Consider the following 16,704-nt stretch of genomic DNA (forward strand, 5'->3'; position numbering starts at 1 on the left):
ACATATTTCACAATAATGAAAAGACAACACATTAATAAGTTGAATATGCTTTATTTTATCTCAGTTGCTTTAGCTAGAACAGTAAAAGCAGATTTTGATCAAATTCTTTGTTATGGGAAAAATTTGAGCACTGTGGCCTTTAAAAAGTTTTTTTCTTCATTTTCTAACTGCTGATGGATAAAATAACATTCATTAAACACTAGGTCTTTTAAGTTTTAGAAAAACCAAATCTCTTCTTGGATTTTCTGCATTTCCTCTACAGTCCAATCTAGTCCATTTTCAGTAATCCTGAAATTGAATTTTGAAATTAAAACTCGTGGCTGCATTTGTTATCCACTATTCAAATTCTTGTATTACTCAATTTGCCAAACATTTGATCATGAAGACACTTCACTTCAATACCAAGTGCATGTAAAATAGTATAAAGCACACTGTCAATATCTTATATTTAAATATTCAAAATATAAGTGATTATAAGGACAAATTGAGATGAGAATACTATATTTTGCAATTCTACAGCATAATGAGGTAAAATATATCTTGAATACTTACACTGAATCACAGGTCGTACTCTCCTCTCTGTTATCTTCTTTGCTCATACCACAAGTGACATCATCTGGTAACTCTAGGTAGTTATATTCTAAATCTTGTGATGGAAGAACACCAATAGGAATCTCGGCCCAATCAATTGGCTCTTTAACAAAAAATAACAGATTTACAAAAAAAGAAAAAATTAAATGGAGTAACTTATAAGCTGCTTATGCTCCCAAAGTTCTTTTTAAATCCTGTATCATTCCTATAAAACAACTAAATATAAATATTTAACTGTTTCAAAACATGTTCTTTACCTGTACAAAGCTTCCATACTGAACACTCTTCTTTTAACTGCCCTGGTTCCTGTTCCTCAGTTTTAGTACCTGGAAAGTATTTTGTTATAATAAAACTACGTTTCTCCAATATTCCCTCAGGCCCCCCTCTGAAATTGTTGGCTATGGGCCTGTCCCTTCACCTAAATTATGAACAAAAACATTCAAATATCTCCTCAAACTTTTGCAGTTGCTGCAATATCAGTTTACAGCATTGATATGACAATATTATATCCACAAGCTGTTCACCTTTTTTAAAGGAATGGCCCTGTCATGGTGGTCTTTTTTCAATCTTACAACTTTGGGATAATATGTTCAAATAAGAAAAGGGTAAAAAACTCACTTCCTACTATATCTCCCAGTTTATGGACTGCTAGCTGCCCAACATCTTCAGATACTTTGCAGGAAAATGGCTGTTTTTGTTGGCTTTGGTAGACTAATGTTAAATACAGTAGGTGTTCAACTTGTCTAGGTGCAAGAGCTGGTTTTAAATATTCCAATATCCTAAAATCAGATATATATGTAAGATTATATAGCAAAAATGATGAGGGAAATCAATCCTATTACTTTTAGACAAACTTCGCATGTTGTAGAATGCAGAACCATAGTCACTTATGCTGCATGGACATGAAGCTACTGATAAAATTCAATGTTCACACACCACTATATCTTTAAATAACAAACTTCTTACACGTGTATCAGCATAAGCATCCACTTTGAAGGAGTTTCTATGCACATGTCCAACATATCTTTCCATGGGAGAGAACATGGGGTTCTATATAACACAACATCTGACTGCAGGCCTGAATGTAAACACAAAATCTTAGTTTCATCCTTAAGATGCCTTTGCAATTTCAAAACTGAGAAAGTTGACGCTGAACATCACCTAGCTCTACAATATCTGTTTAATTTTCACTGTTGATGAAAATAAAGTGAGAGTGCTCTGCTCTATGAAAGACAGATTACCAGTGAACTTTACACAGACAATATGGAGGGCTCCTTCATTTAACTTAAAAAGTATAAGTTAACATCATACATTCTACATAAATATATATTACCACTATTTGCCATGATTATGGTAAAAACCCAGCCTGTCAAAAGCTTGTTCCTTAGGCTTGATTCATCAGTAACCTGGCCTAGCAAATACTGAGCAAGTGAGACTGTCATCTGAAGATGGTGAAGACGCTTCAGCACAGGCTTCCAAAATGTGAGTAATTCATGGGGTATATCCAAATTGTCAGCAGTTATGAAATCTAAAATTATACAGGAATTTCTTTTCATAATGATACAAATGCAATTATTTAAAAATCAATCACACTTTTATATAAAATGAAGGTGAGAAGAAGTCAAGGTTTGCTACTTCCGCACACAAGGAATCCTTATTTGTATACAGCTTATGAACCCATGCAAAGCATACTATGCAATCCCTCCCTTTCTGACAAACACATAACTTGACTGGTGGTAGCAGTGCTTTCATTAAAAAACCCAATTGCTTTTTTGCAATGCTCTGGTTCTTCACTAGCAACAGCAAATTTGTTTGTTTTGTCTCATAAATTGTTGTGCGCAAGGAGCTAGTAATTGGTTGTTTTAAATTAGGTTGAAATTTGACTAACATAAACACAACTTGGTTCCCTGTTATCTGGGGGACAAGAAGTAAGTTGGCAGTAAGACCGGTTAGATATGGCAACTTTGTACTCTTCGCTTATATTAATTACCAAGATGAAATGTTATTTTAAGTCCCCATATGTCCTAGTCAAGAATTTGAAGTGTGGGTGTAAAAGTGGCAGTGTATTAATGACCACAAGTTTAAGCTAGATGTATTTATATATATCATTAGATATTCAGTTAACCCTTACCTTCCACACAGATCCCCAGTGCATCAAGCTGTTCACTAGTTGATATGAAATAGCCTTCTTCACATAACCAGCTAATTGCTTTATTCCTGAAACATATTCAATATTGCTCTTACATTGATTTTAAGATGTAAAATACATTATCATATAGATGCAAACAAAACAATAAAACAAACAGCTTAAATAAAACAAAATTTTGGCACATTCCCTATCATTGTTATATCATGAAACATTATAGCTTAATTCTTTTATATTTTGGTTACAAAATGCTGTAATAAAATGTAGTTTTTTTAAAGTCCATACCTTTGCCCTAAAGCATTTTTTTCGAGATCATCCAATATACTTTGTAATTCCTTCTTGTCTGCTTTACTTGGCTGTTTGAATTCACTGAGAAGCTAGAAAAACTCTTAAAATTATTTCTGCTACAAATCACACTCTTTTTGTTTTTAATTTAAAGATGAATAAAAGAGATCATGCATAACAATGTCAAGAACAAAACAAAATTTATGACACTATCTTACAAAGTACCGGGTAAAGAAGACAGAACACACAAATATGCTAACACAAATATACAAATGCCTCTAAAACTTGGTAATGTTCTTTATCTTAATATTTTTTAAAAGCTACAGAAATTTCAGGAGGAATACTTTACCCTAAATTGTTCTTGCTGAAAAGCATATACTAAATCTTTGAACTTGTCTTCTATAGTTGGGTCACAGGTGTTATCTTCACTATCACTTGAATCCTGCAAGTTCTGTGGCTCCCAGTATTCTCTCTTAAACACAATGATAACTTTTTGAAACTATAATTACTTTTGTCCCAAAATCATCTTCTTTTCAACCACTACTCCCAACCCTCCCCCCCCCAAAAAAAAAAATGTATCAAAGTACAAGGTCTATACCTTGCTTACTGTGCATCCTGATGAGTGGTACATATGGAAGAATTATCAAACTAATTTAATTTATTGACCTTTTTCATTCTATATACATTGTTCTAGTTCTTAAATATTGTACAATTCATATTATAAATAACATTAATTGTCACAATCATGATGTCACAAATAAAAGAACTAATCATCATTCACAGAAAAGTCAAGCTTACTTTTAACCAATTTAGTGCCAACTTTGCCCCAGACTTCAGTAAGTTTAGAGATGGCATTGAAGTGTGAGATGATTCATGCCTCAATTCCACTAGCCACTGTGGTATAGCAAGCTGAAAATGAAATTGTAATAATTGTACAGGGAATATCTGTTAATATATCTACATTTTTCTTTTTTTTTTTTTGTAAAATAATGGACAAAATTTCATTATCAATTATAATATCTTCATATACAAAATAATCAAAAATTACTTCAATTAAAGATTCTGTACCACTCTAATGTTATGTGCAACTATACCAAGGTGAGCTGTGCTTACCTCTTCTGCTAAGATGTGCACTGGCTGTGCATATTGCTTGTTTTGATTATTCTCAGTCATCAAATTCACAAACCTATAAGAATATAGACCATTCCATGATGTCCACTATATTTCACAGAATAAAGAGATTAGTAAAACAATATCTATGCCATATTCTTTTCCATTAAATCTAAAACATAATTCTTTATAATTCAAATTCTATCCTAAACAGATTTGGATAGATATGCCAGTGCTTCTGCTTCTAAAAGTTATTTACTTTTTTAATTTTAAAATAATCACCTAATCAAGGCCATTGCAAAGTTATGCTGGAACTTGGTATGATTTGGTAAATGTGGTCCCTTCTGGACAGCAGCCTTGTGATCCAGACAAGCCTCAACTAGTGCAGCAGAACATTCCACAGCAACAGGCAATCTGTGTAACATTCTGTAAAACATACATGTATATTACATATCAATGTGTTTTAAATTCCACCAAATAGTTAATACAATGCTGAATTGAAAAATGATCTAATGGCCAAAATAGGTGAAAATGGATGTGGAGATTGGTGACTTCTAACAGTTAGGCAGCCACCTACCTCTTGTACATGTACAGTACTGGTATACATTTGCACTGGACAAAAATTATGCCATAAATTAAGCCCATGACACCGTTGAATAAATTCGCATTTTAACCAATTTGTTACCTGCTTTTCCACACAGCTACCCTCTGTATGGCCTGTTGTTGTTTTCTCACTTCATTACTGTATAGTCCATGGTATACTCTTTCCCACTCAGACCTGAAGAAAAGTGAATGGATGAGTAATTAAAGAAATGAAACGACCATTTCGGCGTGTCTTATTCTTTTTAACAGCACGATATAAAGGTGCTGAGTTGTGATCATTTGTATACAGTGGGACTAAGAGGCCCGTGTCCTATATCTGTACTTATTGAAAATTTAAACCACCTGATATTAAAACAAAACATGTTCACCTGTTCAACCAACCAACCACACGTTTTTGCCTGGGCGCCGCCATTTTAAACAGTCACATGATCATACCTTGACTGCTTTATGTTAGTCTTCAGTGCCATTCATATTATTTTTAATTTTACAGAAGCGTAAATATATATCTGCATCTTCTATAAACCTTGCAATGTTCTTTGTTTTAAAACAAAGTAGGTCTAAGTCTATCGAATATTCCCTTCACCCTCACGAGATTTCTGCGTGGTGCAACAACTGTAAACCGGTCGGCCCCTGTAAACAAACAGATCACGTGCAGTAGTTAGGAAGAAGTGCATTTATGACATTTATCAATCTCTGGATAAAAACCGGGGATGCATGAACAAGGTATTCACTTGTTGTCTATGTATGAGTGGTTTTTGACGTTAACTCAATAAATTTGGTAAAACATTTTAGATTCAAGTTACCTACAATTTACTCGTGAGGGCACAAAACGAAAATTTGCGTCAGCTTGCCTGTTTACGGTTTAGGTTTAATTACCTCAGGTACGTGCCTAGCGTATAAAATTATAAGGCTAAAAACTAAGCCAATGCGTTTACATTTTAATTTCTATTAACATACATAACAGAAACCGTAAATATATAAGTGTGCTAATGCATGACAATTTGTGCTACCTTTTGACGCATTTGATGCAAAACCATTTACTGAAACTGCTTAGTCATTTATGATAAACAAGCTGTGTCAGTTCATATTGCAATGCCATACTTTATTGATTGTAAATTGCAGTTGCTGTTTTCAGAGCCTAAAAAGGACAAAATCTAGCTAGTGAATTGTTTCTGACAATTGAATATGGGCTCAATTATAACCAGGAAAACAGAAGAGACCAAGGTAACGTACATGTAATTGACATTTGACTGATATTTGATAGTCCAGTGGTCCATGTATCAAACAGTATACATAACCTAAAAATTGTGTTTGACTTTGAGTTTTTCCAACTCTTTTTTCAAGATCCTGTGGACCTGTAGAACAAATTAGGGTCATTTTTCCCCGGCATTGTTATTCATCGCACAATCACAAGGCCAATTTTTAAAGGCCGATTTTTGTTTGTCACTTTGGTAATAGAGTGCTTAAGATAATTTATCCTTAGCTTGCTTGTGAAGTAGGTAATCTAGAGTGAAAAACAGTCTGATGCACACAAAATATTATTTGCAAAAATAAGTTATGTACTATCTGGTACTAGTACCTTCCACAGCCAAGGCCAACCTTCATTAAATATTTTCAAGTGATATCTGGTAAATTTTTAAAGCTTTGTAACTTATAAGTTTTTAAAACAATATAATGGAAATTTTATCTTGATTATATCAATATCCTTTTTTTTTTTTTTTAGTCTTAGGAGTGGATTTTAAAATGATATATTTAAATGTTGAAAGTAGTTTCCTTTTGTATTTGTAGTCTTCAACAGTGGGCCATGGAGGAGAGGGACCAAATATATCTTCAAGGGTAATGTCATGAAATTGTGAAATGTACTGTACATACATGTAATTCCCAGTTATACAATATATGTTAATTATAAGTTTTTATTTATCAAATTATGTGATTTGGTAACGAATTGTATGCTTGAATTTTTACATTTATTACTTAGTAATTGACTGTCAGTGATTATTTATTTGAGCTTTTTTTATTTGAAGTCTGCACCACATGGGACTAACACAAAAAAAACTGATCTTGAATCTGACAAAATCAGCAGCCAAGAACAAGTAGCAGGGTGTTGGGAAGAAATTGATAGACAATGTGAAAGACTTGAAAAAATGTGCTACTGTCCTTCAGCAGATCAGACACTTCAAAGTGATGTCACAGGCTGGAAAACTGCTAGAATATTTGTATCGTCCACATTTAGAGATTTCCATTCAGAAAGGGAGGTTCTGGTGAAAAAGGTACTAGTAGATGCACAAGTGAAGAAATCACAGACCAAATGACTGATGAACACAATGTCACTGATAATTGAAAAATAAAAAAAGGTGGGAGGCATATCCCTTAGGCCTATCATTAATCAGTGAAAATATCTTAAATAGATGCACTCCATTTGTGATGATTAGATCCTAACCACCCTCAGTCTAAATAAGTGACATTAATTCCTTCCTTTAACACACTTCTTATTAGGTCTTTCCTGAGCTACGTGAATGGTGTGAAGAACGGAAAATCCATCTCGTAGAGTGTGATTTACGCTGGGGTATCCCCAGTGATTCAACAACTGCTGCCACCATTGCCACGTGTTTAGAGGAGCTGGACAGGTGTCACAGTGAAACTGAAGGGAAACCTTTCTTTCTTAATCTATTGGGAGAAAGGTCAGTTCTAGTAACCTAGAGGCATGAGATCAAACATATATACAAATGAAAGCATATGTATACCAGTAGTTCTAAATGTTAGTGCTACTATTATTTTTACCTTTGTTTTCCAATTGGATTCTCTTCTAGGTACGGATGGATCCCATCATTGTCAGATGTGCCAGAGGCTGTCCAGGAGAAGTACCTGTGGGTGCCCAATACCTCCATCACATGTATGGAAGTGTTATATGGAGGATACAGGTCAGATCACATACTAAAAAAATATACATGTTGAAAAATCAAGGTTATAAGATTGATTTTAAAATGTGTTCACGCACATACATGCATGCAAATGTGCATGTGCACTCACACACATAGTCATCATAAATAATTACATAAAGGCGCGAAGAAAATTTAAAATTTATACATTTAAGAGATATCATGCTACAGCTTACAGATATGGTATTTTAATTTTCAATTTAATAATTTTATTAAAATAAGTGAAGGGTATTAATGAAACCATTTGAAAATTTCTTTTTGCTGCTGGTCTACCACAGTGTTATAAGATGATATATTTTGGTTTTTTTTAGAGTGAGCTGGATGTGTAGCGTAGTTAATATTTGGCTCTTTTTTATCTTTGAATTAAAACATCTTCCTAAAATTGTTATGATAAATTTTGAAAGATATGCTGTACTCCTTTTTTTTAGAACAAAAAATCCCAATGCTGCCTTTTTCATCAGAGAAAAAGATTTTTTAGCAGATTTGCCTGAACAGTGTGCAGATGCATATTATGAGAAGGGTGTGCTACCCCGAGAACATCTGAAGGTTTGAATATTTTTAAAATTATTTTAAACAAGACTGTTTTTTGTTTGAAAATTTGAAAATTTAAATACATAAGGATATATAAAGATACATGTAATGAGTGTTATGAAAAGCTTACTTAGGAAAGCTTACTTAGGAAATTTGTGTAAATAGTGCTTATGTGATTTGTTTAGGTGCTGAAAGAAAATCTGAATAAAAGATTCCCAAATCAAACATTCCATTATTCATGTGAAGTCAGTTTGGAGAATGAACATGGAACTCGTCCAAAGGTAAGTAAATATTTGTTTGCTTTTTTATGTATTGTAATTTTTTCTTTTGAAAATAATGCACTAATGCTTGATGACTGTCAGGTCATTGATTCTGAAGTAAGATGAATATAGTTTCCTTAATTGGACATATTTTTTCTGTGTAGTCTAAAATGTAAATTAAAAGAAATTGTTCATTATTTGGAATTGTGCAGTAGAGTTTTCATCTATTCTGTAGGCTAAACTTACTGGTCTGGAGGATTTTGCTACTCAAGTTTTATATTTCTACAAAAATGCCATAGAGAAAACATTCCCTAACCAAAGAGATATCAAAACATTACCCAGTGATGAATATGGTAAGAAAATATTTTATTTCTAGTAAATTGGCTAAAGATTGAGAAAGATGTGTAGACATACATATATATATTCTTTTATGCTAAAACTTGTGTGACGTTCATTTGTCAGCTGGTACCTTATTTCTTTTCTTTTTGTATGATATATTTATTTGCAGAGGATGCAATGCAAAAGAAATATGTAGAACAGAAGTCAGAGGGATTAATTGGAAGAGAGGAAGAGGTACAGGTGCTGCTGGCTTATGCCAAAGGGGGCCCCTACCCAGCAGACAATACTTGTGGTAAATACATGCTTTTTTAATCTTATGGTGTGGTTTAATTTAGAGGATGTTAATGGAAGTGATTCTGTGCCTCACTTTGTCAAGAAAGTCTCAAGGTTTTTGTAAAGCTTTATGTCTATATTTTACCAGGTTTCAAAAAAAATTTTTTTTTGCAAATACTTTCAGCATTATGATGATTTGCTCTTTAAATGTCTTCAGGTGATTTTGAAAATCCCAAAGATGAAGAAAGTAAGTGTCATTCTGCAGGAATTTGGTATGATGGATTGTTTGTAAATAAACAGTTGTCTATTGATAAATGATTTCTACAAAAAACATTCAGACTGTATTTTTATCACATTTTGCAGCTGATATTTGTAATAATAATAATAATAATTTATTCGAGCATTAAATGTGACAGTTACATTTATTAGCCCTCTATACTACAAATAGATAAATAAATAAATAAATAGATATATATCACTATGGATTACTACTTATACAGTGTTTAAAAATACTTACAATTGTAAATAGTTCAATACACTGGGAGAACACACATTTAATGGACAATTACAAAAATTTCAATCAAAATAACCTTTTCCTTGTGTCCCTCAGTAATATATTATGTTGATTTTTTTAAAGGTAAAAGTGGTATTGAAGGTCAATCATCAGATACAGAAACACCAATATTATGTATTTGCTCACAGGCAGGGTGTGGAAAAACATCACTTATGGCTGGACTGGTACAAAAAGCCTCTGAGGTACATTATTTTAAGAAGAGTTTTCCTTTAGTTTACTATCGAGTATATTTCTTTCATCTTTCTAATAATTGACAGGGTTATTCTGTAATCTGTTTGAACAAGATAATTAAAGATTCATGTATTATATTTTATATTTTCAGAAACATTTGTTTTGAATGTGTATTCATTAAAAATCATTCCAATTACAAAAAAAATATTGAAACTTTCCTAGGTATGTCACTTTTTCTTTCAACTGAAGATAATGAACAGGGCATGAAGATACTGTTTTTGATGTGTTTAAAATATGAGTTGTTCTTAGTGCCACTAATGGCTAACTTTTTAGAATATATTACCAAAGGTAGTTCAATTTAGTTAAATTCTTAGGTATTTACCAGACTTTGTTTTAAAAGCACATGAGAACTTTTAGAAAAAACATCAAAATTTACATAAAAATTATTTTACCCTAACTGAAAACATTTTAGGTCATTTATCCCATATTGCCCCTTAAACTATCAACAAAATTTATTCTTTTAAGTTCCAGTATTTTAATAACATACATAATTTTAAAATATGTTATCATTCTTATTGTTTCAGGAAGGGTTGAATGTGTTCTACCATTTTGTTGGCAGCAGTCCCTATAGCAATGACCATGCACTTTTATTATACAGGCTGATATGTAAACTTGAGCCTGACAAAGAAAGTGAGTACCATTATGGCAAAAAAACTAAGTAAGATTTTACAAAGTAACATATCTTTCTGCATTGTTGGATCCATGCTTGAGTGAAGATGGGGTTAAAAAGTGCTGCACTCAACATTTTTTATTGCAAAGGATGTAGGGGAAGCTTGAGCCTTACATTATCGTCAGTTTGTTAACTTTTGTTAAATCCTCCTTGATATGGCATTTGTTTTCCCTAACATAATAAATGTTTAGGTATTTTCCACTTCTGTTGTGTTGTTTTGAGCATCATTCTGTTTATATCCAAAATCAACCATAACTTATTGTTTGCAACATTATGCTCATATCTCTGCTCATTAATTTTGTCTCTAAAGGTTCTTGTAATTTTGAAATCAAATCTATTTAAAATAGGTATGGATAAAATAAAAGGCATGAAGGAAAACGAGACAGCCCTTGTAAAGTATTTTGAAGACTTGCTGTTGAAGCTCAGAAACAGTGAGCAACCACCACTGCTAATTGTTATTGATGGTTTGGATGAGGTAGGACCTTTGTTATATTAAATAAATTAACAAAAGTACCCTAAAGCACACAAGGAACAACTGAAAAAAAACAAGAATGATCTATTAAAAAATTTAAGTGTGATAGTGTAAACTTATTTGTTGGTATAATAATTTCATTACCTTATTTTCAGGCTAATTGCGTTCTTTCAAAATGCAAGACATAACTCACAGTTGACCCATGTGCGGCGCATGTATTTACCAGTAAGTTTATCACTTTTTAGACCAGGTTTGTATAGAAAAAAATAAGTAAATATATATCTGTAATTGGTAAAGAAGCAGGTTAACTTTTATTACCAATAAATGTTGTAATAATTATGCTTGAAATGTGATATATTAAGCTTAAAAAGAAACTTTCCCCGGATTATTGACAGTATAATCAAGTAACTTAGCCATGTACTATTTATTATCATTCTGATTTAAAAAAGAAACGGTTTCAGATAAATTGGCAAAATATATTTCTTGTTAATTTTTTATTTACTCAACGTTTAGCAAAGATCCATCCCAGCACAAGTCTGCCTTATGTTAATGATTATTATTATTACTTATTTTTTATTTAATTTTTGACTTCTAGAGATACTTGTGCAGATTGCCAGTACCTGGTGAAACAGGAGTCAAAGTGGAGATGTGTATTTTTTGTTCTTCTAAAATGGGTCAGTCTTATTTCGGGCAGCGAAAAGATGCATGCTTTATCTGCGGACAATTTGCCCCAATGTATAAACAAGGAGTTTTGTGCCAGAAACATGGTTTTCCTTTTAAGCAGCCAAATAAGTGTTACTTGTGCAATGGAGTTCTGCTGGAGGGGAAAACCAACCCGGTCAAAATTTGCAATTTTTGTCCAGTAACCGCCAATACATGCATTGCATTAAAACGTGTTTGACCAAACTGTATACAAGTAATTTCTCTTGGACAAGTGTAATGTGATCAAGGCTCTTTGGTGAATATCCAAATTACATGCCTTACGGGTAAACATGTTGTCTTTTTAGAAACAGTTAACTTTTTTATCGATGTGATTGCTTGCAAAATTTTCACTGATTTTGCACGTAATATAGTAAGAATCGTGCATATCCTTATACACAAAATTTTATAATCGTAACAAAAATAATTTTAAAAGGAATTAATGAGTATCGTTGTGAAAGTTGAATCATTTTCCTTAGTGATGTTTATTTCAATATTTAAAAGAACTATGTATATTATCATTAAAACTTGGTATATTTTTATGTACAAGGCATTTTTTTCTTTTTTCTTTTTTGTAAAAAAATAACAAATCAGTGATGTGCTACTCTACATCTATTTTTCAAGATATTTTCATTATCAAAAAGTCCTCAAGCAAAGAGCAATAAATTGTAAGTGGCAATGCTAGCTTTCTTCCTTCACAGTTAAAGCATCCTTTTGACTTTGATATATTCAGGGGTAACTTGCAAAAGAACTATTGTGACATTCATTCAAAAAGGTGTTTAATAGTTTCAACTGTGAGTTCTATAAGGTGTAAAGAATCCATGTTGGAACATGTGACCTTATCATAATGTTCTGTTAAAGCTGCTTTCTCTTCAATGGACATACATCTGGATCTACCTTTTACATGTAAAGACTGGTGTGGATGACATCAATTCTTAAAAACAGCCTGATATATATATATACACATAGATATTTACAATTTTTTGTCTCAATTCAAGTTCATATCCTTGTTCCTTCAAAACCATGGCACCACTGTCAAATCCACGAATAAAAAGTTCACTAAAAATGCTGTATTTGCTATTGTTGTACATGGAATGTCTTTATTTGATTCTGTCCCATCTCCATATGGTTGCATCATCACAGACGGCTAGAATGAGGCTACCATCTCTGTTCATGTGAGTCTGACGAATTGCAGTAGCACATTTTTGGTGAACCAAAGTTGTACACCTGAAATTGTGGGAAAACATTATACAAGATGGATTGCCTCCTTGATCCTTGCATGTCAAAATGGAAACTTTCTTTTCAGTACATTTCTCCTTACAGGAAATAATTGCTTTGTAAATACTGATGAAATTTAAGTAGTGGCTATCTCATACGAAGAAATGTTTGTTTTTACCCCCTTGCAAACATTTAGTTTAACTTTGAAATCGAAACTCATCAGAAACGACCTTTTCCCTGCAATATAGTAAATTTCAAGCCAATTTAAGGGGATACATTTTTGAAATGTGTAATAGATACCTGATAAGTAGATACTTTTAACTTGTCACATTACCTTGTCAGCTGAGGATCCTCTACATCCAAATCCCATACAAAAATGCGACCTACTTGATTGCCCAATGCTAACACCTGGAGACAGGGAAAAAACGTGTCAGGGGAAAATAAGCTTGAAGAATAAAAGTAAACCTTCATTCTCTAATAATCATCATTATAATTATTATTTAAGCATATTCTGTTACACTGACAACTTCAAATATGAACCTGAAGTGTTACATTTTGGCTAAATATCCAAGCCTTCAAAACCCGAGCAATAACAGCTGCCGCATTCTTCACCTATCATTTTATAAGGTTTATCAGATGTAAATTAAATAAAAATGAAAAAGTTAAAAAGAAAAGTGATCATGATCCTTGGTACCTTCTGCCAGTAGTCCATGGAGAACCTCATGTACCATATATCACAATCTCTGTAGTCAAACCTGTGCAAGACAGTGACCTTGTCTTTGTCTACAGTGTTGTCCGTCTGGGATAAGGTGCCAGGCTTCCAACAAACTATGCTGTTTTCACAGGACTAAAATGATGGCAAAATTGAGTTCAAATCAATCCAATTGATAATTTTCATTGAGTGAAATGAGGGCCCACTGACATAAATATTTTTTGTGTAAGATGCAACAGAATGCAAATCAAATATTACTAATAAATGTTGTAATAATTATTTTAGTTTTCACACTTACCTTGGAAAGAATGAAGTTGCCAAACCATCTAACACAGTCTACATAATTTCTATGAATATCCCGTGTAGAGAAATATGGAAAATTGTCTGTCACTGTTTTAAATGGTCTAAAATGGAGAAATTTAATATTAAATGAAAATTATAATAATGATGATAACTTAATTAAACATATCAACCCAACGCTTATTTAGAAATAATTCATTCTGCAAAATATGATATGTAATTCTTATATTCACCACTAGCCAAGCAACAGATTAAAAAATGTTTTATCACCAATGGATAGTAATTAATAAAGGTAACTCGATGTAGCTTTTGTTGAATAAACTGTATCTACGTCCACTATGCACATACCGGTTTTCTTTATTGACATTGAATTTGTAAGAATTCTCAATAGCTTCCCGAACTTTTGGTTGATCAAGTCTCCAGATCTTTAAAGAATGGTCCATTCCACAAGATACAATTTTACTACCATCTATGTTAAAATCCTGAAAAAAAAACAGGCTTTAGATCTATTGAAATTCAAATTCACACACTGCAATTTCCAAAATTGTAAAAAAAATTTAAAAATTTACAAAATTAATTAGAAATTGAAGTAAATGTTGCAATCAGGCTGGTTTTCAAACTGAAGCTGTATTTCAGCTCTTGGATTCATTTCTGTAAGCTTGAGAATGAAAAATAACATTAGTCAACGCTCTTGTCCATAAAAATAAATACTGAGAAACATGGCAATTTTTATACTCTTAGTCTTATGGTAACATAAGCCATCAATCAGTCTGATATTACTGGAACTTTTCTATAAGTATTTCTATAAATACTTTTACAAATTTTTTTTCTTATTTTTCATTTCTTAAAGCACACAATTTTCTAATGTCCTTACTGCACTTAGTACTTCATCCCTATGTCCGTCCACACCTCCCAACATAGCCACACAGATGTCTGTCTTGATGTTCCACAATCTCAATGCATGGTCTGAAAAAAAAAAAACAACTGCATATACTATAAGAAATGCACCAAAAAAAGGTTTATGCACACTGACATATGCACAAAGATGACACTGGTGACTTTGGTAGGGGTTATTAGCCAAAACTTTTCCCAGTTAAAATTGTTAAAACATAAGTCATGATGTAAAGCATTGCACGTAAAAAAAGAAGAGTTTTAAGCTGCAAACCTTTACTGACTGACATCAATATATTGGGATCTCTTGGGTGAAACTTCAATTCATTAATGGCATTTCCATGACCTATAAAATGCTGAAAAAAGAAAAGAAATCTTTATAATACCCGCCAAATGTGTCATCTAAAAACACACACACATACATCAACAACTTTTAAAATTCCAAAAAAAAATCCTTCATTTATTGATAATTTGGGTCTTACCTTAACACATTGCATAGTAATTGGACTTATTATCCTAATAATTCCTCTAAGGCCTGCCACAGCTAGAATTGGCTGTCCAGACGTGTCCTCATATGTCCATGCACATGTATAGAAATTTTCCTCTGGCTTAAATCCATTAAGGATAATCACTTTCTTAAATTATTCACTTGGCAGACAATACGACCATTTTAAGCAAGAGGAATAAAATTGCACATTTTCTGTTTTCAAAATTTTAGTCAAAGGATACATCTGCATCAACATAAGCTTGAAGCAGTTTAATCTTCCCTTCCTTCTGACATTCATATACTGTGACCTAAAAGAAAGCAAAAACACAGAAACATATCTAAAAATTTGAAGTCCTTTTATCTTTGTACCTAATAAACAAACTTCTATAACACATACTGTTTTGAATTTTTAATTATTCATTTTTCACAAAGAAATTTGATATCAAGTATTATGTCAATGTGTCAGACTTGAAGGCCAAGCTGATACCATTGAATATCTATCCCTTCCACAGAATGAAAGATGGAAAGAAAGAAAAGAAAAAACTGATAAATAAAATGGTCTCGTACTCTGTTACTTCCCACAGAAGCAAAGTTCAACGGATCTCCATCCTTTGTGTTGTTATTAAACTGGATTCCAAAGATGGGCTGACCATGGTCTTCCTGAATTTTAAAACAAACATTCTGTAAACTTATGATTCTTCAACACGTTAGGTAAAATTCTTTGGTAAAATATTATCACAATGTTATTCCATTTAATTGTTATGTATTGGATATGTATTATTTGTCATTTAAAGCAACTTATAAAAATCCCCCCCCCCCCCAAATGTCACTCACCTTTAAATAATTTGTTAATTTATATTGCAATTTACAGTTCTTGAATTTTCTTCTTCCTCTCCCAGCCTTTTTGCCAGGTCCTGGTTGATTTGGAGTTTCACTTCTGGATGCATCGTCGACATTGCTGGACCAGCTTGATGTTTCATCCTAAAAGAGCCATGAAAGTTTCCATTTATGCAGTTACTTGAGATTTCGGCATTTCTTCGTAATCAAAATAATTATTACACGCTAAAAAAAGAGTGCCTCGGGCCAAAGCATGAATTTACGTGCTTGAAGCTGAAACTGATGGCATCGATATCTTTGTACGATGTACAATAAGAAGATAAAAGTCCGCCCTAGAACACTTACTACATCATCTCCAGAACCTTCAGTATGGAATGATCCCTCTGTTTGGAGAGTAGATACTCGCGTTTTCTTTGTTTGTGGAACAGTCACGTTGTCTTCACTGTCAGACATGTTTGAAAATTGTTTCACCGCTAGGTGTCAGAAAAGTTGTTAAAATTATAGCATTCTTTGTCAAATTTAATGGGAATGATTTA

At 32.6% G+C, this 16,704-nt stretch overlaps 3 protein-coding genes and 1 long non-coding RNA gene across 9 annotated transcripts; 2 read left to right on the forward strand and 2 right to left on the reverse strand.

Moving 5' to 3' along the window:
• Window positions 1–35: 35 nt before the first annotated feature.
• Window positions 36–5,275, reverse strand: LOC106152320 (ribosomal biogenesis protein LAS1L). 3 transcript variants are annotated; one of them, XM_013525851.2, is made up of 14 exons: window positions 5,104–5,275; window positions 4,818–4,910; window positions 4,415–4,558; window positions 4,136–4,208; window positions 3,821–3,931; window positions 3,372–3,494; window positions 3,023–3,114; window positions 2,723–2,808; window positions 1,928–2,119; window positions 1,558–1,669; window positions 1,210–1,370; window positions 849–917; window positions 553–694; window positions 36–288 (listed from the first exon to the last, which is right to left on the reverse strand). In XM_013525851.2, the coding sequence occupies exons 1-14, from the start codon at window positions 5,145–5,147 to the stop codon at window positions 216–218; spliced, it is 1,515 nt and encodes a 504-aa protein (XP_013381305.2). In that variant the 5' UTR covers window positions 5,148–5,275; the 3' UTR covers window positions 36–215. The 3 variants fall into 3 exon arrangements, with proteins under 3 accessions (XP_013381305.2, XP_013381304.2, XP_086855007.1); XM_013525850.2 differs by having other exon boundaries at window positions 1,925–2,119; XM_086998881.1 differs by having other exon boundaries at window positions 1,925–2,119; window positions 5,171–5,217.
• Window positions 5,276–5,299: 24 nt separating this feature from the next.
• Window positions 5,300–11,063, forward strand: LOC106152319 (telomerase protein component 1). 4 transcript variants are annotated; one of them, XM_086998882.1, is made up of 14 exons: window positions 5,300–5,458; window positions 5,871–5,959; window positions 6,524–6,571; window positions 6,760–7,005; window positions 7,232–7,416; window positions 7,546–7,656; window positions 8,103–8,220; window positions 8,391–8,486; window positions 8,701–8,818; window positions 8,974–9,096; window positions 9,295–9,324; window positions 9,715–9,833; window positions 10,407–10,512; window positions 10,900–11,063. In XM_086998882.1, exons 2-14 carry the CDS (start codon window positions 5,921–5,923, stop codon window positions 11,046–11,048), a joined length of 1,488 nt encoding a protein of 495 aa, XP_086855008.1. In that variant the 5' UTR covers window positions 5,300–5,458; window positions 5,871–5,920; the 3' UTR covers window positions 11,049–11,063. The 4 variants fall into 4 exon arrangements, with proteins under 4 accessions (XP_086855008.1, XP_086855011.1, XP_086855009.1 ...); XM_086998883.1 differs by having other exon boundaries at window positions 5,316–5,458; window positions 5,858–5,959; XM_086998884.1 differs by lacking the exon at window positions 5,300–5,458 and adding an exon at window positions 5,479–5,616.
• Window positions 11,064–11,136: 73 nt separating this feature from the next.
• Window positions 11,137–12,402, forward strand: LOC147764274 (uncharacterized). Its single transcript, XR_015331693.1, has 2 exons — window positions 11,137–11,249; window positions 11,620–12,402. It is a non-coding gene; the product is annotated as an uncharacterized LOC147764274 (long non-coding RNA).
• An 83-nt stretch (window positions 12,403–12,485) lies between these two features.
• Window positions 12,486–16,696, reverse strand: LOC106164678 (polycomb protein eed-like). Its single transcript, XM_013542662.3, has 12 exons — window positions 16,514–16,696; window positions 16,166–16,312; window positions 15,899–15,991; window positions 15,574–15,639; window positions 15,327–15,452; window positions 15,119–15,200; window positions 14,828–14,919; window positions 14,302–14,435; window positions 13,952–14,057; window positions 13,636–13,788; window positions 13,276–13,349; window positions 12,486–12,950 (listed from the first exon to the last, which is right to left on the reverse strand). Exons 1-12 carry the CDS (start codon window positions 16,619–16,621, stop codon window positions 12,824–12,826), a joined length of 1,308 nt encoding a protein of 435 aa, XP_013398116.2. The 5' UTR covers window positions 16,622–16,696; the 3' UTR covers window positions 12,486–12,823.
• Window positions 16,697–16,704: the final 8 nt, after the last annotated feature.

This window comes from Lingula anatina, chromosome 1 (assembly GCF_051362555.1).
Source record: "Lingula anatina isolate TDL-2025a chromosome 1, LinAna3.0, whole genome shotgun sequence".
Lineage (NCBI taxonomy): Eukaryota > Metazoa > Brachiopoda > Lingulata > Lingulida > Lingulidae > Lingula > Lingula anatina.

Bases quoted from the DNA above. Each gene is read 5' to 3' on its own strand.
- LOC106152320 (XM_013525850.2), bottom strand. From the start codon at position 5,147: ATGGCGGCGCCCAGGCAAAAACGTGTGGTTGGTTGGTTGAACAG. The intron at 4,559-4,817 runs GTAACAAATTGG...TATGTTTTACAG, and splicing joins GTAGCTGTGTGGAAAAGCAG to AATGTTACACAGATTGCCTG. The intron at 1,371-1,557 runs GTAAGAAGTTTG...ATCTGATTTTAG, and splicing joins ATGCTTATGCTGATACACGT to GATATTGGAATATTTAAAAC.
- LOC106152319 (XM_086998882.1), top strand. From the start codon at position 5,921: ATGGGCTCAATTATAACCAGGAAAACAGAAGAGACCAAG. The intron at 8,487-8,700 runs GTAAGTAAATAT...TCTATTCTGTAG, and splicing joins AACATGGAACTCGTCCAAAG to GCTAAACTTACTGGTCTGGA. The intron at 10,513-10,899 runs GTGAGTACCATT...TATTTAAAATAG, and splicing joins ACTTGAGCCTGACAAAGAAA to GTATGGATAAAATAAAAGGC.
- LOC106164678 (XM_013542662.3), bottom strand. From the start codon at position 16,621: ATGTCTGACAGTGAAGACAACGTGACTGTTCCACAAACAAAGAAAACG. The intron at 15,201-15,326 runs GTAAGACCCAAA...TTCTTTTTTCAG, and splicing joins TTACTATGCAATGTGTTAAG to CATTTTATAGGTCATGGAAA. The intron at 13,350-13,635 runs GTACCAAGGATC...CCCTGTCTCCAG, and splicing joins CCATGGACTACTGGCAGAAG to GTGTTAGCATTGGGCAATCA.